General features: G+C 50.5%; 10 protein-coding genes across 10 annotated transcripts; 5 read left to right on the top strand and 5 right to left on the bottom strand.

Moving 5' to 3' along the window:
- Positions 1–221: 221 nt before the first annotated feature.
- Positions 222–1,412, top strand: AA0111_g4518 (hypothetical protein; the record flags this gene model as incomplete). The annotated part of the gene is made up of 3 exons (XM_028650530.1): positions 222–440; positions 526–906; positions 966–1,412. The coding sequence occupies 3 exons, from the start codon at positions 222–224 to the stop codon at positions 1,410–1,412; spliced, it is 1,047 nt and encodes a 348-aa protein (XP_028507933.1).
- Positions 1,413–1,898: 486 nt separating this feature from the next.
- Positions 1,899–2,982, bottom strand: AA0111_g4517 (hypothetical protein; the record flags this gene model as incomplete). The annotated part of the gene is made up of 3 exons (XM_028650529.1): positions 1,899–2,532; positions 2,589–2,821; positions 2,872–2,982. 3 exons carry the CDS (start codon positions 2,980–2,982, stop codon positions 1,899–1,901), a joined length of 978 nt encoding a protein of 325 aa, XP_028507937.1.
- An 840-nt stretch (positions 2,983–3,822) lies between these two features.
- On the bottom strand, positions 3,823–5,443 carry AA0111_g4516 (hypothetical protein; the record flags this gene model as incomplete). Its single annotated transcript, XM_028650528.1, has 2 exons — positions 3,823–4,682; positions 4,747–5,443. The coding sequence occupies 2 exons, from the start codon at positions 5,441–5,443 to the stop codon at positions 3,823–3,825; spliced, it is 1,557 nt and encodes a 518-aa protein (XP_028507936.1).
- An 862-nt stretch (positions 5,444–6,305) lies between these two features.
- Positions 6,306–8,591, top strand: AA0111_g4515 (hypothetical protein; the record flags this gene model as incomplete). Its single annotated transcript, XM_028650527.1, has 6 exons — positions 6,306–6,371; positions 6,429–6,535; positions 6,599–6,773; positions 6,819–6,927; positions 6,987–7,458; positions 7,508–8,591. 6 exons carry the CDS (start codon positions 6,306–6,308, stop codon positions 8,589–8,591), a joined length of 2,013 nt encoding a protein of 670 aa, XP_028507935.1.
- An 819-nt stretch (positions 8,592–9,410) lies between these two features.
- AA0111_g4514 (hypothetical protein) lies at positions 9,411–10,529 on the bottom strand (the record flags this gene model as incomplete). The annotated part of the gene is made up of 2 exons (XM_028650526.1): positions 9,411–10,161; positions 10,210–10,529. 2 exons carry the CDS (start codon positions 10,527–10,529, stop codon positions 9,411–9,413), a joined length of 1,071 nt encoding a protein of 356 aa, XP_028507774.1.
- Positions 10,530–12,389: 1,860 nt separating this feature from the next.
- AA0111_g4513 (putative MFS-type transporter) lies at positions 12,390–14,255 on the top strand (the record flags this gene model as incomplete). The annotated part of the gene is made up of 3 exons (XM_028650525.1): positions 12,390–12,678; positions 12,747–12,859; positions 12,909–14,255. The coding sequence occupies 3 exons, from the start codon at positions 12,390–12,392 to the stop codon at positions 14,253–14,255; spliced, it is 1,749 nt and encodes a 582-aa protein (XP_028507941.1).
- A 173-nt stretch (positions 14,256–14,428) lies between these two features.
- AA0111_g4512 (hypothetical protein) lies at positions 14,429–15,535 on the bottom strand (the record flags this gene model as incomplete). Its single annotated transcript, XM_028650524.1, has 1 exon — positions 14,429–15,535. One exon carries the CDS (start codon positions 15,533–15,535, stop codon positions 14,429–14,431), a length of 1,107 nt encoding a protein of 368 aa, XP_028507940.1.
- A 1,308-nt stretch (positions 15,536–16,843) lies between these two features.
- On the top strand, positions 16,844–17,575 carry AA0111_g4511 (hypothetical protein; the record flags this gene model as incomplete). Its single annotated transcript, XM_028650523.1, has 1 exon — positions 16,844–17,575. One exon carries the CDS (start codon positions 16,844–16,846, stop codon positions 17,573–17,575), a length of 732 nt encoding a protein of 243 aa, XP_028507939.1.
- Positions 17,576–18,412: 837 nt separating this feature from the next.
- Positions 18,413–20,497, top strand: AA0111_g4510 (hypothetical protein; the record flags this gene model as incomplete). Its single annotated transcript, XM_028650522.1, has 3 exons — positions 18,413–18,461; positions 18,512–19,900; positions 19,962–20,497. 3 exons carry the CDS (start codon positions 18,413–18,415, stop codon positions 20,495–20,497), a joined length of 1,974 nt encoding a protein of 657 aa, XP_028507938.1.
- A 149-nt stretch (positions 20,498–20,646) lies between these two features.
- AA0111_g4509 (putative FAD-binding monooxygenase) lies at positions 20,647–22,173 on the bottom strand (the record flags this gene model as incomplete). Its single annotated transcript, XM_028650520.1, has 2 exons — positions 20,647–21,392; positions 21,444–22,173. 2 exons carry the CDS (start codon positions 22,171–22,173, stop codon positions 20,647–20,649), a joined length of 1,476 nt encoding a protein of 491 aa, XP_028508206.1.
- Positions 22,174–24,516: the final 2,343 nt, after the last annotated feature.

Here is a 24,516-nt window from a genome sequence, read left to right as displayed (position 1 = left end):
GTCGCGGCGCGCTTTGGGTCAGCGACAGGTAAAGGGAGCATATCATGTGCACTATCTCTGTTTGTTAGCACAGAGCGATCACTGCTTCAATGTATGCGGTTTACATATCAAGGCTGGAAGGAAACGTGCTCAATTAACTTGCTCAATTTCACTCCACCCACACAGTTTCTTCTTGTTTCTATCCCAAGTTGGCGAAAATTCCAGATTGTGCATACAACATAATGGGCCGTTTCCCTGTCCTCTTGTCCCTCTTTGTTAGCGTAGTGTTTGCTGCACCGAGCGAGGATTCGAAGCAAACATGCTACTCCCAATTGGATGGCAAGTTGCCGTCTTTTACTCCGTCGAATTTCCACTTTAGTGGCAACGTAAGGAGGTACTACGTTGCCGCGGAAGAGCTTGAGTGGGACTATGCGCCTACAGGGTGGGATCACTGGTTAGGCGTATGAATCGAATTCTTATACGTGGAGACCTTTCATATTGACTCACATTACTTAGGTCCCTTTCAACCTCTGAGCAAAAGCCCAGTATTCAGAGTACACTCACTATGGCACCAAATGGCTCAAAGCGCTGTATCGCGGATACACCAACGCCTCTTTCAGCGAGAGGACGCTTCAGCCCCCATTCCAAGGCAGCCAGGGACTGACTATCCGTGCTGAAGTGGGCGTTCTGATTGAGATCCTGTTTGTCAATAAATTGAAATATCACTACGCGACCATGCATTCCATGGGACTCGCATACACCAAGCCGTACGAGGGCTCAGACTATCCAAATAACACAATGCCCGGCGTCGGTAACACGCTACCGATAGCAGACTACGGGCCGCCGATGCTGGGGCCAGAAGACTGTATCGTATACAAATGGATGGTGAACGATGAAGCGGGTCCGAGTGATGGGCTTCCAGCAAAGGTATATCTCAAACTAATGTTCCTGAATTCACTTATGAGATATCTAATAAAGGATACTAGATTCGTTCATACCATTCATACGTCTCTCTCGAGCAAGACGCCAACGCAGGCCTTGTTGGTCCCACAATTATTTACGCTACTGGTAAGATGAACGAAACAGTGGCGTCGTACCGCGAATTCCCCATTCTGTACAACAGCTACGATGAGGATCAGTCATTCCTCTCCGGCGTGAACAAAGCTCGGCTTGAAGGTGGCGGCTCTGCACAGTACATCATGCAGCAATTCGACACGACGGGCCTGCCTGACGCGAACATGACAGTGTGGAAGCCGCAATTGACAAATTTCGAGAGTGGGAGACAGTTTGATGGTGCACCTATTTTCTTCGCTATCAACGGGTTCTTATATGCGAACAATCCATCATTCGAGATGTGTGTGGGCGATAACGTATGTATCTACCTTTTCGACCTCATATCGCCGCCCTATCATACTGTTTCTTTGAACAGGTAATCTGGGGTTCGAATGCGTATGGATCGGCTAGCCATGTGTAAGTTTCATCTTTGCTACACTCTCTATAACTATGCCATCTCTTTTCTCTTGATACGTGCAAACACAATCGTGCGTAGAAAGGACACTAGCTAACAGTATTTTCTTCCATACACGTAGATTCCATATGCATGGTAATGGTGTCGTTTACCAGCGCTTCCATGAATACGCTGAAAGTATCAACGACGGCGTAGGAAAGACACTATACTCGAAGGCAGTTGGTGAGGGCCAATGGCAGGTCATTTGCCATGTACAGAATCACAACACCAAAGGCATGGTGGCAAACTATCGGGTTTACCCAAAGGACAACTGCCCTTTAGCGCCACTGAAACCGCTATGGGAGTAGCATAGTGACAGAACTAGGGATGTGCTTATAGCTTGATTTGGTATTGCCCTGGCCTTTTAGTATGTTAAAGGATATCCTAACGTGGAGTGCTTAGCGACCTAAAATCAGCCCTTTGGTGAAGTCTCTTCATTTTCCATCTGTTTACCTCTCCAAGCCTCACTGACCAGGTCTCGAATCTTCCTTGTCGTTATCTCCGGGAATTGATCATTCAAAGATTTCTCTGGCTTGAAGTCGAAGAAGCCCTCCTCAAACAAGATGCCAAACACTGCGCACATACCCTGCAGCATCTGCTTCGGAAAGTATGGGTACATTGGTGGATGAGCAGGCAGCTCGGTGACTTGGTATGATCTGAGCTTCTCCAGCGAATCATATGTGGTCTCGAACTTTGTTCCCCTTGCCTCCTCAGCAATAGCGAGGAATTCGTTCAGCGTGATCTTGTCACCAATGATGTACGACTCTTTCTCCCAGGATGTTTGGCCAAGAAGGGCAGCCACGAATCTGCCGATGTCGAAACTGTAGGTGAACACAACAGGAACATTACCCGACCCTGGAATAGCAGCAGCCTTGTTGGCGATATCGATGGCCAGCGTCAGACCTGTGAGGTATGATTTGACATATGGCTCTACATAATAGTCCAGGAAAAAGCCGTTGATGACACATGTGTACTGCAATGACGTCTTTTCCAGGGCGTCAAGATAAGCAATCTTTCCTTTGGCCATCGAGAAGATTTCAGCAACCCTGTATGTCGTCAAAATGACAAGATCAGTGATCAATGTTATAGGTAGTTCACTCACTTGGGTGTGTACTTGATTCCCCATGTGCTTGGAATGTAGCGTTGTGTGATACTGGATTTGTTGGCAGCCTCGATGAGGGCCATCTCAGGATCGGTGCCTGACATTGATCCAAGTGTCGAGATCACTGTATCGATACGATTCTCTTCCAAGGTTCTGGCGATGGAATCTGGTTTCGTGTAATCAACGGCGATTATCTTCGCGTCCGTTCCCTGGAGTTTTGCATCTCCGGTCGCCTATGCAAATGTCAGTACTTATGGTGTATAGCAATGCAGTATGATCTTACGTCTCGGGAGAGCACGAATACAGTAAACCCACCCGCTTTGACGATGGATTCGACAATAGCACGCCCAAGCTTACCAGAACCTCCAGCTACTGCAACGACAGTTGAACTCATCTTGATACCTTGCGAAAAGTCGCAAAATCTTTTTAACTGCTTTGGATAAATTCTTGTAGTGAAACAATAGAGCTATATAATATCTCAGTAACAGTCCGTCATGAGTAATGATACCTGTAGGGCTTTGTGAGGGGTAGTCGATGCGTGCTAGCGGAGAATGTGTAAACTAGCGGACTTTTGACCCCAGTCTATCTCTAATGCACCGACCTCGATCGTGTCGTAGCTTATCAATACCTCCCGTGGTCTGCACCGCCAACGAGAGAAGGTGGGTCTCTAATCATGTACTACGAAATTACCTAGATTGCTGGAGCTGGAGCTAGAGCTGGAGTGGTTGAAAGTGTCGTCGGTGCACAGCACACTCGCTCCAGTAACACCTCAACCACTGTCTTCTTTGCCAACCAAGCAGTCTGGTGTTTCAAGATAGGACCGAATATGACTGCAAATGCGGAAACAATTACTAAGATGCAGCCAGCCGCGGATCGCAGATTGTAGTGCGCGGATCCTCGGATCGTCTAGTAGCCGCATAAACACCGAACTGTAACCAATTGAGAGAGAGAACGTTACACTAGTAGTTTCTCGATATGATGAAAGCGCTCCAGTCCGCACGTTCGACGTAGCGTTGCATTGGTAAAGCGAACATCGGTATAGGGTATTCGTCCGTTAATTGTGAACCGAGAGCGACGATTGCAAATGCGGCATGGAATTGTTCCGTTGAACGCGTAGATCATACAGAACATTTGTCAGCCAATTATGACGAATTAGAGTACGCTCTTCTAAAGTTCAGTCTTGTAGAGCTGGTGTATAGATAGTCGAGTACACACGCGATGTGGTTCATCAAGTTCAAGCCCTACGAACCGACTTGTTATCATCATCAACAACAGACCGGTCATCTTCCCTCTTTCTCTTCCATGCTTTGCTTTCTTCCCTTTTCTTCACGTCTCTCTTTTGTCGTCTCTCAGCCTCCATCCTCTCATCGACTTCTCTTTTGACATAGTCTTCCAGAAAAGGCTTCAGTCCGCCCCAGATTCTCTGCTCATACGCGGAATGCTGAAACTCGATACACAACCATTCTAACCCTCTGAGCTCCTCTATGCCTCCATAAATGTCCAGAGCGGCGCGCTTATACACTTTCTTGTTGGTTTCGCTCGCCTCTGCATATGCCTTTTCAAAACTATCGATAATGGGCCGGACCGAAGTAGGTGGTATAAGCGTAACGTTACCTTCGTGGTCTCCAGTCCCGATAGTAATGCACGTATAGTCGCCTAGTTTGATCTCATCAAAGTCACGATCTGCGCCGTATAGGAGACACTCCTTGCCTTCGATGGGGAATAGGGTATAATCAAGATCGACCATCCAGCGTCCCTCAGTGTTTACGTCCTCGGTACTAAAGAAAAGGTCTTCATCGATCCCGTTACTTGCGCGCAGGAAGTCTTTGTATTCATCTGGAAGGTTTCCGCTCGGCAGCGCGACATCTGTATCGTCAAGGCCGCCTTCCGCATGCGATGCCGACAGACGTTTCTCGAGAGCGGCAATCTGATCTTCTGATGCGCCACTATTCAGGACGGGAGATGTTTCGTCTTCACCATTATCGGCACGTTCGGCAAGGACATTTTCTTGGATCATCTCCACCAGCTCGGCCATCGTTTTCGAACTGTATAGGCGCATGGGTCCTTCAGTAGAGCGCTGTTTGAAGAGGGCGCCTAAAGGTACGTGTACGGAGTCAGTGTATGTCTCACATGCAGTTTGTACAGAGATATTTCTCACAGCCCTCTTTCACATAGTCTTCCACGTCAGACATGCGCACACCGAATGCTTCTCCAAGATCCAATTCTCTGAGCGTTTCCCATATTACGTCGCAATGCTGCAAGCCCTGGCGACGCTCTAGCCATTGCCTCGTCTCGTCCCCACTTATGTCTGGGTTATTGTAATTGTCTAACAGGTACTGGTAGAACTCTTTCATGTTCTTTTCGATCAAACTAGTGGCTAAATCTTCCTCGCCTGCAAGGTGCGCGACCTGTGCGACAGCACCAAGCGTCATCGATTCTTCCGGAATGCCATAGGTAGTATCTGGTTTTGTGTTGAGGCGCTCACATGCGAACTTCACATCTTCTTTATTCAACTCATGCTCTTCGGCTTTCATTGTTAAATCCTTAGGTAAGCCCGTGGTAGATATGCAATCCATGTCTTCATCGCCCACTTCGTCTGCCCATGAAGGAAAAGAATCGCTAGCTCCCCAAGCTCCTGTCAATTGCCTTGAGATAGTTGCTCCGTAATAGTCCTTGGTTTCCGTGTCGATACCATACTCATGGACTGTCTCGAGTAATATGAAGGCTTGTTCAGCAAATCCTAGTACGAAAAGGTCCAGTGCAGCGTGTTGTGCTATCCTCGAGGCATCCAGATGAATGCGAGATGTGAGAATTGAAGTCTTTGACCAGGGTATAAGTGGTAAAGGGGTCGTCATGACGGTAGAAGCTGTGTTTCTGATATGGCGCGAAAGAGAGAGGAACTGGCTCCTCGAATTCGACCGACTTATACGTAGAATCCATAAGCACTTTTCGGATTGCTATTAGCATCTATGCAGCGGTTTTGCGGTGTTGAGACTAGCTGCTAGGCTGCAAGGCTGCAAGCACCACCTACGTGGGTGCGATGACATCATGCATGAGCTAGTCAAGGCACGACTTTAGTGAGTCTCCAAGGCGACCGGGAATGCATAGAAAAGCTACAGGCACACCGGCTGATGTATTAATCTTGTCGCAATCATGTACAGAAGACATGTCGGTAGTTCAGGAAGGCTTCGATGTGGAGTAGCTAGGACCTCCGGAAGTAGTATGAGCTCGCACTGTTCGGATAACGTAGCGAGGGGCAGATCTGTAGGGCTGGCTTCCCTTACTGTACACGCTGCAGAGTAGCACCAACTGGAGTGTCTTAGATGGGGCAGAATCCAACGGAACGGTCAAGAAGCGGCCATGGAAGGCTTCTCCATGACGTTTGTACCCTGAGAAGTCTCGGGCTTTCGCGTCGCCGCGCGATTTAATTGCATCTGCCGCCTGGGCAGCAAGTGCCAATGTCGGAGGTTCCGTTGATCTTGCAGATGAAAGGTAAACCTTTTCGCAAACGCTATAGCACCTTGCCCAAAGAAGGCACTTGCCACATCACATGACGTGCTGAGAAATCAGGGACAGCCCCAACTTCGGCCCGTGAGGCGCAGCGGCTAGTGGGGTCGGGGTGCCACAACTCGGCAGCTCTGGATTCGTCCGTTAGCAAGTTGATAAACCCTGAGCTATCACGATCCTAATTGATCCTCCTGACGGGTAGCAGCAAATATGCAGGCCCAGAAGGACAGTCGCGCGACAACATCTTGCACTGAATGTCAGCGCCGGAAGCAAAAGGTCAGCCCCCACCCCAGATCGACCCTGCGTCTACCCCTTGACTAACGGGAGGGCTAGTGCTCGCGAGAGTGGCCCTGCAATCATTGCCAGGCACGAAAGGTACCCCATCTCTGTCAGTTCTCCGTCAAAAGAGGGCAAACGGAGTCATCCCCAGAGTCTGCTCGGTATGTTGATCACCTTGTCTACCCCGCCGTTAGCGGAACATGGTAGTAACAACTATGGCGCAGAGAAAACTCGTCTGGCAGCACCACCAAGGGCACAAAAAGGAGTGCTCCCGATTCTGTAGAGCCACAATTTCCATCGCGACCGCAAGATGGCGAGCCAGAAGACCTCGAGGACGGGCTAAAAGCGTGGGGATATATGCCCGGCCATGTTCACTACAAAGTCAGCACGGTGGAAGAGGTAAGCAGAACTAGTAGAATATCTGTCTCAACTAACAGACCCAAGGGCGGCAAGCATAAAGACTCACCGGCAGAGTCTCCGGGAACAACGGGCGTCGTAGAGAAAGTCCTCCCTGCAGTCCCTCCCAGATCGATAACCGGCAAGTGCAACCATCGTCAGACTTGAGTTTTTGCTAACAGCACACAGACGCGTTTGTTAATCACTTCCTGACAGTTGTCAACTACAGATACAGCGCGATATACGGGCCAACACTAGCTGAACAATACGTCCAGTGGTGGACTGATCGTGGTGCCGGCAAACAGCTCTCGCCAGAATTTACCTGCTTACTGTTGAGAATCTGCGCATACTCCGTGCAGTTTCTCACACCTTCGCTTCGCAAGATGATTGAGTTTGAGCTGGCTTGCAGTTGTCAAACCTTGACCGAACGGTTTTCCGACGCAGCGGAAGAGCTGAGCCGGAGTTTTGAAGCATCGCGAACAAGTATTGAACGTGTGCAAGAACAATTTCTCAAAGGTGCCTGGCTAAAGTCGGAGTCCAAGATAGTAGAATCATGGCATGCGCTTTCACGCACCATACGAGAAGCACAAGAGCTAGGTATCGACAAAGATGCAGGTATCGAGGGCCTATGTGAGTTCGACATCGAGATCAGGAGACGTCTCTGGACGCTGCTGTACATCTGGGACTGGTAAGCACATGACCATCATAACGAGAATGCTCACTAATTTCCGCTACAGGCAGATGTCGGCGTGGTTGGGTCGTCCAAATCTCATCGACCAGAAGGATCTCAGCTTCAAATTCCCCAATCTACGACTGGATCAGTCAACCACAGAGCCAAACCTACTTTCACCTTTTGCTCACATGGCGCTTCAAGCAAATCTGGGCCGTAGAGTAGCGACTGCTATGGGAACTGCCAACTCCAAGACTGATCTATCGGATAAGCAAGTTCTGACAATACAGTCCGAATGCGAGAAGCTTGCCGAAGAGCTACCCCCGATATTTCGATTCAAAAACACGGATACATCTTTCGACGAGACGCATCCATACTTTGTCTTCCAGCGTTGCCAACTACACTGTGTCATCCTTTTAACACAACTCGACTTTCTCAAACCCTACCTGACCCGAGAGCGTCAAGGCCAAGTGGCTGGTCAGGATGAAGAGTTTCGGAAGAAAGGCATAGACATCGCGTTGCGTCTCCTGAAAGTCGCGCGTAAACTTTTCGATCATGAGTTCCCGATCAACGCAAAGTTTCACATGGTCGTCTTCTGCATCTTCGATACTGCGACTCTACTTTGCTCCGCCATCATACATGACCGCAAGCATACTCTGCCTCATCGTGAGGAAATCGTGGACGTTATCGAAAGCTCTCTGAAGATGCTGCATCAACTCAGTGGAACAACAAAACTTGGGGCTACGTCTTTCAACTTCCTTTCTAAGCTTGTGCAGGCTACGCCAGAGCTTTCGCGATATCCTTCGATCTGTAAGCGCCAACGGCAGGCGTCTTCTTCGGCACCCAAGTCAACGCCGCCGCTACCTGCGCATGAGCCTACACCAGTAGCGACCATGCCTCCGGTGGCGTCTATAGAGCCGGTTGTTGCACCGGCTCCTTCCACGGTCGGCGATCTGCATCCAGTGACCATCTCGGATGATCTCTCGTTCGACATTGATCAATTCCTCGCCCAAAACCCCTTTGGTACTGTCGGGGACCCATCTGCTGTGGACATGGGTGGCATGGAGCAGATCTGGGACTGGCAAGATCTGCGCCTGAATTCCTATACACAAGGGGATTCACATGGCTGGAACACTAATGGATCGGGATGAGCGCCATGACTGACATCTTACCAACCATGGGCGCAATTGAACGCGCGTAGCTACCCTTAGCCCTTGGGATAGTAGACGGGAGCAGATTATTAGATCTGTAACTCACCGCCAAGCATCTGGCATGCTTCCAAATCTATATGGCAATGCCATAAGTACATTCAGGTGAACTCACACTGCCAACGAAGCAGTATGAGTTCAATGATCTTGGACCGTAGATTTTGTTAGCCTGTGGTGGATCCGATCACACGCGCGGTGTACCATGTAGACCACATGTTTACTTCCTCGGGCCTTTCTTTTAATATCTGTATACACATTAGCTTTCTATTAACTTCCAATAAAACAAGCATGCCCCAAGGTGCTCGTACTCACCCTGGCATCCAGAGCGATTTCGCTATTGTTTCCTTCCCTTGACCATGTATTTACAGCCAAGCGAATCTTGTGTGTGAGATGATAGGAATGCTTACACAAGATTGAGCGAATTTAGGACTTTCAAAAGGGCGGGTGAGCTGTGTATAAAGATAAGGTTGCAGGTCCTGGATCGATCCCGAAAACCTTCGGAAATTGTCTGTGCTGCCCGATACATACATAGCCACAAACGCCACATAGGTCGTCATCTGCGGGGTGCACGAAGACCATGGACCGACTTGGCTTATGAAAATTTGGCTTACTTGCAAAATATCGAGGATGCTTATGCGTAGGTGTCATTCTTCAATACCACTGCGAGAACTCATCCCCGGTTGGCCGACAACCCTAGCTACCCCCATGAGCATAGAAGAAACAAAACAAGACGAAGGACGTACCTCCACAACATGCGCTCGGTCATTTGTGACTCTTCTTTGCTCTCTTGTCTATTGGTTTGACGTGAGATGCAGCTGCCTTTCGCTTGTCCGCGGTTTTCCTAATCCGTTTGGAACTTGCATACTGGTCCGATACTAGGCCACTAGTAGGCTTCACACGTTCCTCTTCAGTATCCGGTCGAGGTGGCAACCTCAGCACCAACTTAGGACGTACAACATGTTTTCCAAGCGGAACTGCCGGCGTTATGAGAGGCGTCTCCAGATCCGCAACACCAGAGTCTCGCCTGTCTATCGTCGTCTTGGAAGTCGGATTCGCCGCTTCTACGGGGTCAGGCTCTACCTGCTCAGTTGCAATATTCACCGTAGACGCTGAATGCGGTGTGCCGTAATACAAAAGCTTGGGATCTTGGTCTTGAACCCTTACTTCAGCGAAGCTCTTCTGAGTACGAATTTTCCACTCATTGAGAGCCGTCAAGGCGTCCGTGTGGACTTCCAGCTGTGCAACAAGCTTGTAGACGGTATGTCGAAGGCTATCGTGCTTTTCGGCCAGACGGTCGTGGCCCGATGACAGGATGCAGTACGGGTCAGACAAGTCAATGAAGTGTTCCGCGAGCTCAAGATATGACTCGGCGCAGCTGAGATGTATATTGTCGAGCTCTCGTCGGAGGGCGCGAGCGCGGGTGCGTAAGTCGGAGTTTATGGGGAATATCTGAGAACTTTGGAGAACTTGACCATCGTGCGACGAAGGTGGAGTATATTGCTCGTGGTTGAATCTATACTGTGTTAGTGAGCTAGCTACTTTATATATTGTGCAAACTCACCGAGGATTGTCACTGGCATATCCATTGGTTGGCCACGAACATATCGGACTGTGGGTGTTGCTTCGAGTATTGGAAATATCGACGTCAGGCGTCTGGACATCGCTACCGCTGTCCGACGGCATATACAGAGGAGATAAGTCGAGGACAGCGTGGCGACAAACTTTTTGGTCGCAGTAGTGATCATTGCGAGCTGCTGGCCATTTTGGTGAGACGTTGACTGGTCTGGGTACTGGGAGTTGCTCGCGCTCTCCGAGCAGCTTGTAGAATGCGTCAACGGACTCGGCGCTGTTCAGGCTGGCAAGAGGTTCCGCACCGCACATGATGATTGCTGATGATAAGGGGTGATTGAAATAATAAGTGTGAGTATTGAACGGGGACGTCTGCGGCACTGTTGATGTTTCGTGAACATGTCACCCAAGGTAAGAGTGGCGGTTAGATCCATTGTTGATGGTTACTGCCAGGCCAGTCTCGAAGCAGCAGTTGATGCTGCCATTAGAACCGAGAGCGTATCTTGCCTCGAGGCAACTTCAATGCAGCCCCGGAGCGATCGAGGGATGGAAGGCGCATATCTGAGATGTCACTGAGGGGCTCGTTTGTTATAAGTTTCGCCCTATGTTACACACCGAGCATACACATGAGTCTATGTCAAAAGTCTATCAAGAGAGCGATGGTATATACCTTCGCGGAGGGTTCTGGTACTTGATTACACATCAGAAAAAAAAAGACCTTTTTCGTAGATGTCTTTGCAGGGCTGTGGAGGCCAGGAATCTTGATCAAGTTTCCACTCAACAACGTCGTACGTAAGTTGTACTTGGCAGCACTACCGAGGCAATACGAGCTCAACACAAAGGTCCTGGATCCTAGCATCGAATACGTCGCGTGACATTCCCTCCTGTCGATACGACTTGCTTTAGGCAGGGCCCACAATGGTACCTACTCGGCGCGTCTTGCCAGGGCAGGTATGTGGCTTCTGAAGGGTCTTGCTTCTGTGGAGCCGGTCAGGGTCCGAAAACCTGCCACACTTAACGGCAGATGCATCGTTCGCAACCTGAACGTTTCAGTCTCGGTCAATTAGTAGATGAGCAGTCACCGGCCGCGCATCCCACGAGTGTCGATCTCGCACTGGTGCTGGGGTTGGAGCGGTCCCGCCTTCTGGAGTCGTATATCTCAGGGACGTCATGCCTGATCTAGGCATGTAACGAGAACACTCGAGCCTGCCCGCTTACCGCCGGTGTGATCAATGACTGAAGATAATTTCAGGCCGGTTTTATTAGCCATTTCGCGTGCGCAAAGCCTGAGAAACGTTAACGTAATCGGCACATCCCTAGCTAGTCGCGTTTCGGCACGCGGCAAAATTTGGACCCGCGACAGGCGAATAGCGCGCAGCCTCGCCATCGGCGCGAGGAACAGACGCACTCGCCACAAAGACGAGCCACAAAGACGACGACTACCATTGTCAGTCAATGGCGACCGATCTCTTCAGCACAGATTCTAACATGTTCATCGAGGGCTCAGCATGCAATCGACTGTCATGATTGCGCATGGGGCAAGGTCCTGCAGACGCACAACCGCACAAGACATGAGACTGCGAGAAGCTTACCAGACCGATGGTTTTGACTAAGGCCAAGCCTAAAAGATTGAGCGAACCACAGCAGCGACGTTGGATGATCTTTGCAGTGAACGGCACAGCAACGTGCTGGGCTGGTGCTTGGTCCACCTAAGCACTACGTCACTGCGCGCCTCAATAGCCGCTACCTTGGCGCACCTCAGCAATTGCTCCACATCATCTGTCCGTTCCAAAAGATTTTTTGACAGGCGTTGGGGAGAACTGGAGTATATGAGGGGCCGTAGTCCTACTCCGGGACCGAGCTCATACAACTCTTGTCATCTAAATTCCCTGCGACTTTGCTGTCGCGGAAGCTTGCCATACTCCAATACACAAGCTTTTCCAAGCCTCACAAGCCTTTAGCATCCTGCTTGGGTGAAGACGCCGTGACGGTTCCAACACACGACCAAGCATCAGATTACATCGACATCGACCCCGACGAACCGACGACCCTGAACAGGATCATCCCAATCGCGACTACCTCCGTTATCAGACCCTCACTACCATAGCGCCAACCCCAAGCAACAACCACACCTAACCTCCATTGCGCTACAACCACCATCTTTTCGCCAAGATGGTTCGAACTATGTTTGTGAATCCCTTCAAGGCCCACCACGTCGACGAGTTCCCGGGTGTTCATGTGCCTCTTGATGATTCAACCCATCGCGCTTCTGTAGCTTCCACTCACCCACGCGCCTCCCTCGGAAATTCAGAGAAAGCCAAAGACGATGAGCCCAACGACCTTAGGCGACCTGAAAGTAATGCATCAAGTGGTGTTGTTAACCATGGCATGACAGTCGCAGCATTAAAGGCAGAGATTGAAGCAGATGTCGCCGCCTCAGACCAAGACACGCCATATGACCGTACGTCGTGTGGCATTTCCTATCGTTTTGGGTAATCGTTATGAAATATTAGTACTAACATTCTACAGGCAAGTCCAAGGTCATCAACAGAGCTTTGCAAGATATGGGAATGGGTCGCTACCAATGGCAGCTTTTCGCTCTTTGTGGTGGCGGTTGGATGGCCGACAATTTGTGGCTGCAGGTGCGTTTGCCAAACTCGTCGACTGTCAGCAGGACTTACCATGATATAGGGTGTCGCTCTAACACTGCCTCAACTTAGCGCTGAGTTTGGTGTCAGCGAAACGGAAGTCAGATACACCACACTATCGCTCTTCCTCGGTCTCTGCATTGGCGCGTCTTTCTGGGGTACCGCATCCGACATCATTGGCCGCCGTCTCGCTTTCAACTTCACTCTGTTCCTCGCCGGTGTCTTCGGTCTTGCTTCAGGCGGCGGCCCCAACTGGATTGGCACATGCGCACTGTACGCATGTATCGGTCTCGGTGTTGGTGGAAACCTTCCAGTCGATGGCGCTTTGTTCCTCGAATTTCTGCCTCAAACATCCGGAAACCTCTTGACGCTACTTTCCGTTTTCTGGCCTGTTGGTAATTTGATCGCTTCGCTGCTGGCCTGGGCTTTCATTCCCAACTTCTCATGCCCTTCTGGTACTCCCCTTGGGCAGTGCAGCAAGGCCGACAACTGGGGCTGGCGATACCTCATCTTGACCCTTGGTGCGATCACATTCTTCATGTTCATCTGCCGCTTCTTCCTCTTCCATCTTTACGAATCGCCCAAGTTCCTGTTGTCTCGTGGTCGCCAGGCTGAGGCCGTCGCTACCGTCTACGGTATCGCGCACTACAACAAGACGCACACCTGGCTCACCGAGGACATCCTCAACCAAATCGGCGGCGACCAAGAAGTCACCCAAGAAGATACAAAGCTCAGCGTGTTCGAGATTATCAAGCGCTCCCTCAGCCGATTCTCGATGAAGCGCTTCAAGACATTGTTCCAGGATAAGAAGATCGGTCTCACCACTGCCCTTTTGTGGTTCCAATGGACGACTATTGGTATGGCATACCCGCTTTTCAACGCTTTCCTCCCACAATATCTTGCGAACTCTGGTGGTGATGTTCAAAACGACACCAGCACCGTGTACCGCAACTACGCCATTACTGCCATTGTCGGTGTTCCTGGATCGATCATCGCTTGCTACACCGTCGATATCAAGTACATTGGTCGCAAGGGTACCATGGCCATCGCAACCGTCATCACCGGCGTCTTCGTGTTCCTGTTCACCATCTCGTCCGACTCCGACTTCCAGCTCGCTTTCACCTGTCTTGAAGCTTTCTTCCAGAACATCATGTATGGTGTTCTGTACGCGTACACACCTGAGGTCTTCCCTGCACCTATCCGTGGTACTGGTACTGGCATGAGCAGTTTCTTGAACCGCGTTGCCGGACTATGCGCACCGATTGTTGCTATCCAGGCTGGTGACAGCAACCCCAAGGCCCCCATCTACGCCAGCGGTGGATTATTCATTGCGGCGTTCTTCAGTATGCTGATATTGCCGATTGAGACAAGAGGCAAGCAGACTTTGTAGACGGTACCCATAGAGTACCTGACGGCAGGACCGTATAGCGCAGTTACATATTAATTACTGCTAAGAATTGATGATTCTCAATTTCATGTTCAAGCTTTGTCTCGTCGTAGTTCAAAATGTGGTGCGACTAACCTCCATTCCAAATTTGACCCACTACACATATGCTTCGTCTCTCAAAGCCTAGCCCTTGCCTCGCCGAGTCTCAATTTCCACCCTTTGAGCCATACCTCAATCTGCTTCGCCGTAAGATTCTCAACCTTGGGTAACATCTCCAACGCATTCTTATTATGGAAGACCATAGCCTCTTGCTCCCTCCCCTCGCCCGCTGCTGCCATGAAACCATGCATCTTAAACACTTTCGGATCAAGTAGGCCAAGCCATTGCGGGAGCGTAACCCCCTTGACCGCCAAACCAAACTTCTTAGCCAAGACATTGTGCAGAAGAACCCAAGGTGCGGGATTAGGATGCATCATGTTGTATACTTTGGTCGCATCGTTGTTACTCGGCTGCGAAAGTGTAATGTTGGTGATGCCTTCTGCAAGAGCATCGACAGGAACCCAGTCGACAGCGTTCATGTGAACAGGCCAGCAACCTAGTTGCTGGCTTGTCTTGAAAGTGACCCATAGCCAGCCTTGGATTGGCCAGCCTGGCGAACTAGCAATCGCAGACGACGGTCCACCAATTTGTCCTGCACGTACGATGGCGATGCGTACGCCGGAATCTAGGTTCGCGCGGGCCAGAAGTTGCTCAGCGATGCATTTGCTCTGTCCGTACCCGCTGTCCGCAGCGCTGGCATACTCCCAAGCCGGTTCTTCGGGTATGAGTGGTTGTTCTGGATGACGGCTTGGCCAGTTCATGATTGAGCAGTTTGATGACACGAATGTTACACGTGCCTTTCTCGGGCTGCCGATACATGCTTCAACGACGTTGCGTACGGCATTGAGGAGTGGCTCAAACTTTGCGAGGGGTACGGCCCAGTTTGCGTTCCAGGCGTTGAAGACGATTTCATCGACTTCGCATACGAGTTGCTTGTACTGCGTATCGTCCAGTCCAAGGTTTGGTTGTGTGATGTCGCAAGTTATAAAGTGGAGACGGCTAGAACTTGCGAGGTTGTCGCTGCTGATGCGCTGCAAAGATGATGTAGTACGCTGTTCTCCATCCTCACTCCTATTGAGGCACAGGATCTTGGTGCGACTGTGTTTCAGGAGTAAAGAGGCTGTGATGTATGGACCCAGAAACCCAGTAGACCCAAGGAGAGCAATGGTCTTTAGCTCGATCATTGTGGCATCGCCAAGATGCAGGCAATTTTGTGGTATGATTGTCGTATGGGCAGCTCGCAATCCGTCAATCAATGAAATCGTGACTTTTGATGTGAAGAGTGAGCTTAAGGCGCAAGATGAGTGATAGATTAGTTTACGTTTTATACCTCAATAGCGATCAAGGCTACGAGATTGCAATTAAGGATGGGGTGTTGATGTGTCGTCCAGATACCATTTGGGTCTCACAAAGGGATGTCCTGCGAATCCTCGCATGAGCACCAACCTACATCCCCTCCAATGAAGTGGAAGTGTGCTCCATACTGACTGTTTGCCATTGGCGTTCCGCAGTGGCCATCCTCCGTTCTTTCGTGGTCTGCATATGCCAATCTTTCAAAAAGCGCCACCATGGCTGATGATCTGACAGCACATCGCATACAACGTAGCATCGTCCGTCCTTGGGCATCGACTCAATCCGCGGACTGGAAGTTGTTGCGTCGGACGCGGTAACGGCGCAGCTGCGATGGCGTTCAGGCTGTACAGAATCCGGTCAAGAGTTCAGTAGTTGTGGCTGTATAGCCAATGGCATCCGCAGCGTCGGAACTCGCTCCATCACATGCTGAGTGGGATGAAGTCCTTATCGTGCGAGTCAGAGGCCCAGATGCAGTTTTGAGAGATGAACTTGCTCTTGCCTTCCACCGGAAGTGGAGTTTGGTGGGATATAGCGTTCATGCGACGCAAAGACTGTCAAAAGATCGAATAGAGTTTTTAGCACTCATCCCACAACGATTATGGGGCTGGCTGTCGTTACCCGATAGAGTACAGTTCGCAGACAGGCATTTTTGGGAGAAGCGCAAGGGCGACCCAGGCTCAGGCAAAGGAGCGGGTGGCTGACCATGTTTCTTTATTCTGTTGGTGTAACGACGGAAGAGGAGGTGGAAAGTCGAGATGGTCTAAGAGGTGATCGAGGTGAGCTCCACAATTGCAACGCCGCACGCCCTGACTTATTACACGTCCGTTCCACAGGCGTTGGTACGCGCCCACCACAACCTACGTCGCTTTGTCCGATTGTTGTCCAGGTAGATTGATGTCTACAGCGAGTCAGCATAGAGATGGCACTACCGCGCGACTCTGGCCAGGGTCCTTCCCCGCATCTCGCTGCCGAGGCTTCAGCACACCATGATAGTTGACATGTTTGAGCCCGCAAAGCAGGATGTATCTTGTCGATATCGCTGCAGCTGACGAGACAGACCCTCGTAATTGCCTTGTCATCTCGAGGAGCCTCGCATTGGCATTGACGTCGCAACCGCAATACGTGAACCCGCAGTCGCCATGGCCCTAGGAGAATACACAAACCTACGCGTCGACCGGCACGACCAAGTCTTTGTCATCACCCTCGCCAAAGCACCCGAGAATCGCATAAACGTCAAGTTTGCACAGGAGATAATACGTGCGCTACGCGACATTGAGCAAGAACTAGGCCCTGATGCGGAAGGATGTGTGATAACAAAGGGAAACGACGAGAAGTTCTGGTGCACAGGTCTCGAGCTAGACGAGAGCGATACAAACCCATTTGCGAATAGCGATGGCTTCTTCCCGCTACTAGCGACCTTGCTCGACTATCCGTTCCCCACTATCGCTCTGCTGACGGGCCATACCTTTGGTGGGGCTTGTCCCTTTGCTCTCGCGCACGACTATCGCATCATGAACGCGTCGCGTGGCTTCTTCTCTATGCCGCCTGTCAACCTCGGCCTGCACTTCCCTGGCATCGGCTTTCTCCCTCGACTCAAGCTTCGACCGCAGATTGCGCGAAAGATGCTGCTCGAAGCGCATCGCTGGACGGGCAAAGAGGCATACGAGGATGGTATTGTCGATGAGGTTGCAGAGCCCAAAGAGATGTTCAAGGCCGCGTTGAAGAAAGCAAAGGCAGTCCAGGGTAGGGCCAAGATGGGCGTATACAGCGTGCTCAGAAACGAGCTTTGGGGTGAGGCGGCTGAGAAGATCAGAGGCATCTGCTATGTGCATGGTAAGAGGGTCACCGCACCCGCAAAGGCGAAGATCTGAAACCGTGTCTTCGGCGACCGGACCGACGAAGATGCGCCTATCAGTCTATCAGCAACATCCAAATAAATATGTATACAAGTTCACTCGTATGTCAATTGATTCCATCTACTTGGCGCTGACGATCGAAGGCTAAATTCGTCGCTTCATCTATTAGCCCTGTCAAAACACCCTTCTCATTAACTTATCGTCGACATGTTCAATACTGCACCGCGCTATCATGACATTATCGCATCATTCAATACATCGAGCTGTTCTATATCCAACGGTGGCAATATATCGCACACGTCAATTTGTCGTGTTAGAAAGGGAGACGCCTGGTGGTTCCTGGCTTGACTTGAGGCTCAAAACACTGAGAACCAGGGCTTGGTCAACACCCCGTCCACGCCACTCCAAGTCCCCTTTATAAGCCTAACAGAACATATCATTAACCAAGCACAGAGATGTGACTGTGAAAGACAGTTTCCTGTAAGCGTAACGTGGTAACAATATATTGCTAATGTGGAAGCGTATGCCACGCTCAACAGAAAGTACTGCAGTCCGAAGTACCGGCCGCTTTGATATCATCCCACGCTTCCATCGCATGAGCGGATCTAGGCACCACGCCCAGCCAAGGTACGATCATCGTATGATATGTAGTGGGGCTCATGACATTGGGCGAAGGAACCCACGTTACAAGTCGATCAAGCGCCTCGCGGCTATCCGGCCTACATTCGAGCTTCATTTACAGATGCACAGACACATGTGATATTCGGTTATAGCGGCTCTTATTCTTGATAAGACAGCGAGATCCGCTACGGCAGGTCGTAAAGACAACATAGTTTCTACATTTCGCCTACCATGAGGATAGCCAAATTAGCTTTCGGATTTGCTACTGTTGCCAACAGAGGTATGTGCTGTCATGCTATCATAAACATTGCGTTAGTGACATTAAAGCAGCACATAGCCAAGTGACCAAGCGTTACTGTGATCCGGAAACGTCGATATGCTATTCTGGATGGACTGGTACTAATGGCATCACGTTCGGTCTCGCTTTACCTGAGTCAAAAACTGCACCTTTCGATACCGTCTTGCAAATTGTTTCACCTATCAAGAATGGATGGGTGGGGTTTAGCTGGGGTGGAACAATGCCATATGTTCCACTTACGGTCGGATGGATGAACACTGCATCCAACACATCCATTTACAGCTCGCGAATGGCTTTCGGCTTGAGTCTACCACAGCCCTATGCTGATGCCGAGTACTCTTACATCAAAGGAACCGGGTACAACACAACTCACTGGACTTTGACTGTGCGGTGCAAGGGCTGCTCGCAATGGCACGACGTGGATGGTAATCTGGTTTCAATCGATGCAAATGCATCTGCGCAGAAGTTCGCCTATGGCTTGTCGAGCAAACTGCCCGCTCAGCCAGCGAACAACAGGTCTACTTTCAACGTGCATAGTTCGTTCGGAAACTACAGAATTGATCTCACGCAAGGCCAAAATGCAGACTTTGACGAGCTAGTCGCTGCAAATCTTGTCGATGATGCTCCGCCAGTATCAAGTAGTGTCTCGATACCGAGCTCGACTATCAGCTTACGACCAACGACCATGAGTACCAGTACTACATCTTCGGGCTTGTCCGAACCAACATCAACGGGAGTACCCTTATCCTGCCCTGATGTTGGCAAACTTGCATTCCCGATTAGCACTGCGAAAGGATGGAAAGCTACAAAGGTAGCAGGAGACCTGACCCAACCAAGAGGGCTGATCTTTGACACTCTAGGTAATCTCCTCGTTGTACAAAACGGGTTGGGTATTACGGCTCACAGCGTCACGCCAAACGGCTGCCTTACCTCGCCAAAGACTCTTATCCCTCAGCGGAATCTCAACCATGGCATTGCGCTTAGCCACGATGGGAAGACCCTGTACGCTAGCTCTGCGACCTCGGTGTTTTCATGGACATATGATGCAAATACCATGAGTGTATCAGGAAACTCTACAACAATTCTGACTGGAATGGACAGTAGAGGCCACGTTACAAGGACGCTCTCAATCCCACCACAACATCCAAACCTTCTAATCGTGTCTCACGGGTCAAACGACAACTTCGACTATGGCTCAGCGGATATGAAGACCGGTCGATCATGCGTCAAAGTCTTCGATACCACCACTGTTCCTGAAAATGGCTACGACTATCCAACCGGCGGCTATCAGATGGGCTATGGACTTCGTAATGAAGTCGGTCTAGCATTCGATGCTGAAGGTATGCTTTGGGGCGTTGAGAATTCTTCTGACGAGCTGCATCGTACTATTGATGGAGTATCTGTGGACATCCACACCGATAGTAAGTGTCCCTGCATGAACTGCATATGAGACAGATACTGATCTCGTACACCGAGATTTAGACCCAGCTGATGAGATCAACTATCTGGGTGACCCCTCCAAAGAAAACACAAACTGGTATGGGTACCCGACTTGCTACACCGTCTTCAACCCAGAATCCATCACCGACAAAAAGTTTGCAATGGGTGATCAATTTGTCTTGGAGCCCAACGCCACTTTCACGGACGATACGTGTATGATACGGAGTATACCGCCTCGTCTTGCTCTCCCAGCTCACTCTGCGCCCCTTGACGCGGCTTTCGATACGAATTTCACTAGCATGTACATTACCATTCACGGATCCTGGAATCGCAGTCCTTCGGTTGGATACAAGATCATCCAAGTCCCCTTTGCGAACGGTGCCCATGGATTCGGGCCAAAAGCGGCCTTGAACAGCACGCATTCTTGGACTGATATCTTCTGGAATCCGGACGTGGATCACTGTTCGACTACGCAGTGCTTCAGACCCGTGAGTATTGCGCAGGACAAGTACGGCCGGATGTATGTTACTAGTGACAGTGGAGCGGAAGGGGAGATGATTGTTTTGGGAAAGGAGTAGACGATGAGTTATGTGTGGATAGCATCTATATCGCAGCATCAGGCTCAAACTTGGCGTTTATAGTCGTTACTCGTACATTGTTAAGATAGTGTAGTCCGAGAATGCCAGACAGTCAAGCAAGACTCCTGACACATTCTACGTTCCACCGCCTACTCTACGGCTACTTTCTCCCATTTGAGCCCATCCTCCAAGCTCCCCCTTGTTACACCCCAGTTATCCGAGAACCAGTTATCGCGCGGCTTCCACGGTCCAGTACTCGCACAGTTCGGCATCTTCTTCATCGCGTTCTTGACATAGGTACTGTTGAGCGGACTAGCAGACACCGTCTTTTCCTTGTCTTTCTCATCGATGATCGGCACAACGCTTGTATAGCCATGTTCCTCCTGATGCTTGATAAGGCGGACGAAAAGACGGGATGCAGTATCAGAGCCTAGTGTCCATGACGCATTCCAGTACCCGATGATGTTGCCAAGGTTGGGGAGGGAAGTGAGCATAGAGTTGCGCCACATGTATTGCGATGCCACATCGACTTTCTTGCCGTCGACGCTGACGTCTATGCCGCCGAGGAACCGCATGTTGAGGCCTGTGGCTGTGACGATGATGTCTGCGTCTAGCTTCTGCCCGCTGGTGAGTTCGATGCCGTCTGAGACAACGCTCTTGATGGTATCCGTAACGATATGTGCTTTGCCTGAGTTGAAAGCCTTGAAGTAGTCACCGTCGGGACAGAGACACATGCGTTGTTGCCAGGGGTTGTAGCCAGGCTTGAAGTGAGGATCGACAGGGAAGTCGGGGGGAAGCTGTGCTGCGGCCTTCTTGACGAGGAAGGATTGTGCAAGTTTAGGGAACCAGATGCAGAACTTATAGAGGAGGATAGGGACGAGAGTGAACATGAAGCCTAATCAAACTTGTCAGTAATCGGTATCGAGGTCGAAGTGAGGGGACATACGTTTGTATCGTAGAGTGAACCACTCTGGTGCCCACTTCTCGAACCATGCTTTGTCTTCCTGAGGAAGGCTCATGATATATGACGGACTCCTCTGCAACTGCGTCACACTGCCCACACCGCCATCCACCAGCGCAGGAAGCAGCGTTATTGTTGTCGCTCCACTACCCACGACAATCATCTTCTTGCCCTTGTAGTTGAGATCCTCGGGCCAGAACTGCGGGTGCACGATCTTGCCTTGGAACTTGTCGATGCCTGGGATGTTTGCTTGCAGAGGTTGGTCGTAGTTGTAGTATCCCGTGCCTGTGATGAGCCATTTGGTCCAGTACACCACTGTTCTCGGCTCTCTTCCAACCTCATTGCCGACTTCCACTTCCAGTCTCCAGCGTTGTTCCTCACTCCTCCAGTCCGCCTTGATGACCTTGTGTCTATACCGAATCTTCTTGTCCAGATCAAACGTGCGCGCCGTTTCTTGCAGGTATTCCATGATAGCCTCTCCTCTCGCAATCGGGTTCTGCGCCCTCCATGGGTAGAAGTTGAATCCCAGGGTATGCAGATCCGAGTCGGATCGCACGCCGGGGTATCTGAACTGCGACCATGTTCCACCGAGTTCGTGGCGCGCTTCGAGAACGGCAAATTTGGCTTTGGGGAGCGATTCTTGGATGCGGTAGGCGGAGTTGATACCACTGAGGCCGCTGCCGATTATCAAGACGTCGAAGTACGAGTCGATCATGGTGGGCCGACTGTGTTGACGGTGCTTACTGTGGGGACAGGGTGCCGACGTAGGTACGCGGCGTGGTAAGAAGGTCGATGTGGCAGATACGATTGAGTGTTTGTGGAGTATTTCGCTTAGTTGAGACCAGGAAAACAAAACAAGTCGTGCAAGGCAAAGTCCGACAAAATGTAGGGACTCTGGTATGCAGTCAGTGGTGAGGCTGATGGGCAATCGCAAAGGGGAGCCGGTGCATATCGACGCTTTGTACCAAACTTATTCAATGTCCGAGGTGTCTCCACCCCCATCGTGCGACGCCACAGCTTGCGCGCTCTACCCCACCGCTTACATTTCCGTCCATCACCTAGTTCATTCACGGCCGTCTTTCACCGCCATGCGATTGGAGTGTCGTTGGCACTCGTTGGTGTTGGCGGAGCGGTTAGTACGTCACCGACTTTTTTGCCGAGGCAGATCCTTAGTTGCTTTTGCTGTGTGATGCGCACACCTTACCACAAACGGTAATGTCACTTGCGGCACGAGGTAGGGCTCGCTCGGTTGACTCCTTTCGGACCACTATCGTTGAGAAAGGTTACTTCTCTCTGTGTCTATGTAGGCTTGATTCCGAAAGGCCTAGTCACATGTACCCTGTAGATCATGATCAACAGCCAACTCCCACGTTGTCGGACGCATTCATACCACAAACTCCTAATCATTCGGAATCTCAAGACTTCCGAAAGCGAATGCCTCGGCACAACAAACAATTGAAGCAATAGGGCCAAAGCATATCTGAAGCGCATCATAAGACACCAGACAACACCACACGTAGATCAGAGAGCGAACCGAGGCAGGCAAACATGGTGGGTAGCAGAGGTTCCGATAGGTTGACTAGGAGGACGACTGTTGGAAGAAGCACAAGCTTGCGTGAAGGCGTAGCTGAAAGAAACTAATAGGTCAACACAAACTTTGAAGCGAATAGAGTCAGCCAAAGAACAGAGAAATTTGAATGTGAAGGAGATCTTGATTCGTTTGGCCACGTCTGTTGAAGTTCGCCAACTTCGTCTCGTGCATTGTCACACATAAGAACAATCTCGACACATCGGCTGGAGCGACCTCGTCCATACGTCCACCAGGGTACATCATTGTCGGCCACTCAGCTACGACAAGTCCGTCTGAGCTAGGCCATGCGGCACCAACCCACGCGTTTTCCCTCACCGTCGGTTCAGGCTGAGCAGCCATTACCTCCTCATCTTGCAAGTGGCCGGGTTCAATGAAGAGGGCGTGTCTAGCGGGAGAGTCCCACCACTTCCCTCCGAGCAATAGTAAGCGCTGAGCAAAGTCGTCTTCCTCTTGTCGAGTGGCGTGACGCTTCTTCGGTGGATCGAGACGGTCGAGGCCGAGAAAGTTAAAATCTGCAGGACAGGGCCTCTCGAGTACGATCACACCTCCGCGTGACGGCCAAGCAAATATGGTGATTTCTTCCTAGAAATTGACACGTTTACTGAGATCTTTGACGCTATCGTAAACGGTTCGCGGGCCGCACAGGTGCCTTGGACGTTGCACTGGATTTGTGAAACGTGCGCTATCAGATGGGGGCAGTGGCGTGGGACGGATTAGACTGAGCAGGCTGTTCATGATGGGGTCGAAACGTGTATCGAGTGCAATAGTGGAAGCAGGAAGTTTGAGAGCTTTTGTAGCTTAGCAGAGTCACCACAAACATGTGTCATTTGCTGATTAGATATGTTGTAAGCCGTTGTACACGAGTGAAAAAGGAAATTCCGTCGTGTACATCACATAAGTGATAGAAGATGGGAATAAGTTGGAGACGTAGTTGGATGCAAGCAAGAGAAACTGCAGTCGATGACGACATCCCCAAGCGTTTGACTCTTTCTTTGTGAGTCTTCACCCCGCACGCTCTTGGTCCGTGCTATAGTTTTATCTCTTCCAGAACTCCAGGATTCCCTTCTCTCACCCGCAACCTTCCTCGACAAGAATACGCAGCCAGAATAACTCCCACGAGTGGCCCAGGCGGCAAGCATACCGCATGCAGGGTCAGTAAAGCTAGCGGAACATTAAGCCTGTCAACAGTTTAGGTCGTGTGTCAAAACGCTCGAACTTAGCCCTAATCGCATCGCCCCACCAGTTTCAGCAACAAATTTTCAACTCCACAACCTGCAAGGTAAAGCATCTCCTTTGACGCCAGCAGTGTCTTGCATGTCAAACCTGGGAATATATTGATACCGTTTTGACTTCTTTCCATCAAAAAATCGGGCTTGTGGTTTAGTGGTATAATACTCCCTTAGCATCAGTTCCTGAGCAGTTAAACGCACAGGATCAGCTTGGGAGTGGTCCAGGGTTCGATTCCCT

This window comes from Alternaria arborescens, assembly GCF_004154835.1.
Source record: "Alternaria arborescens strain FERA 675 chromosome Unknown contig_8, whole genome shotgun sequence".
NCBI classification, from domain to species: Eukaryota; Fungi; Ascomycota; class Dothideomycetes; order Pleosporales; family Pleosporaceae; genus Alternaria; species Alternaria arborescens.
This window is presented reverse-complemented; position numbering and strand designations above follow the sequence as displayed.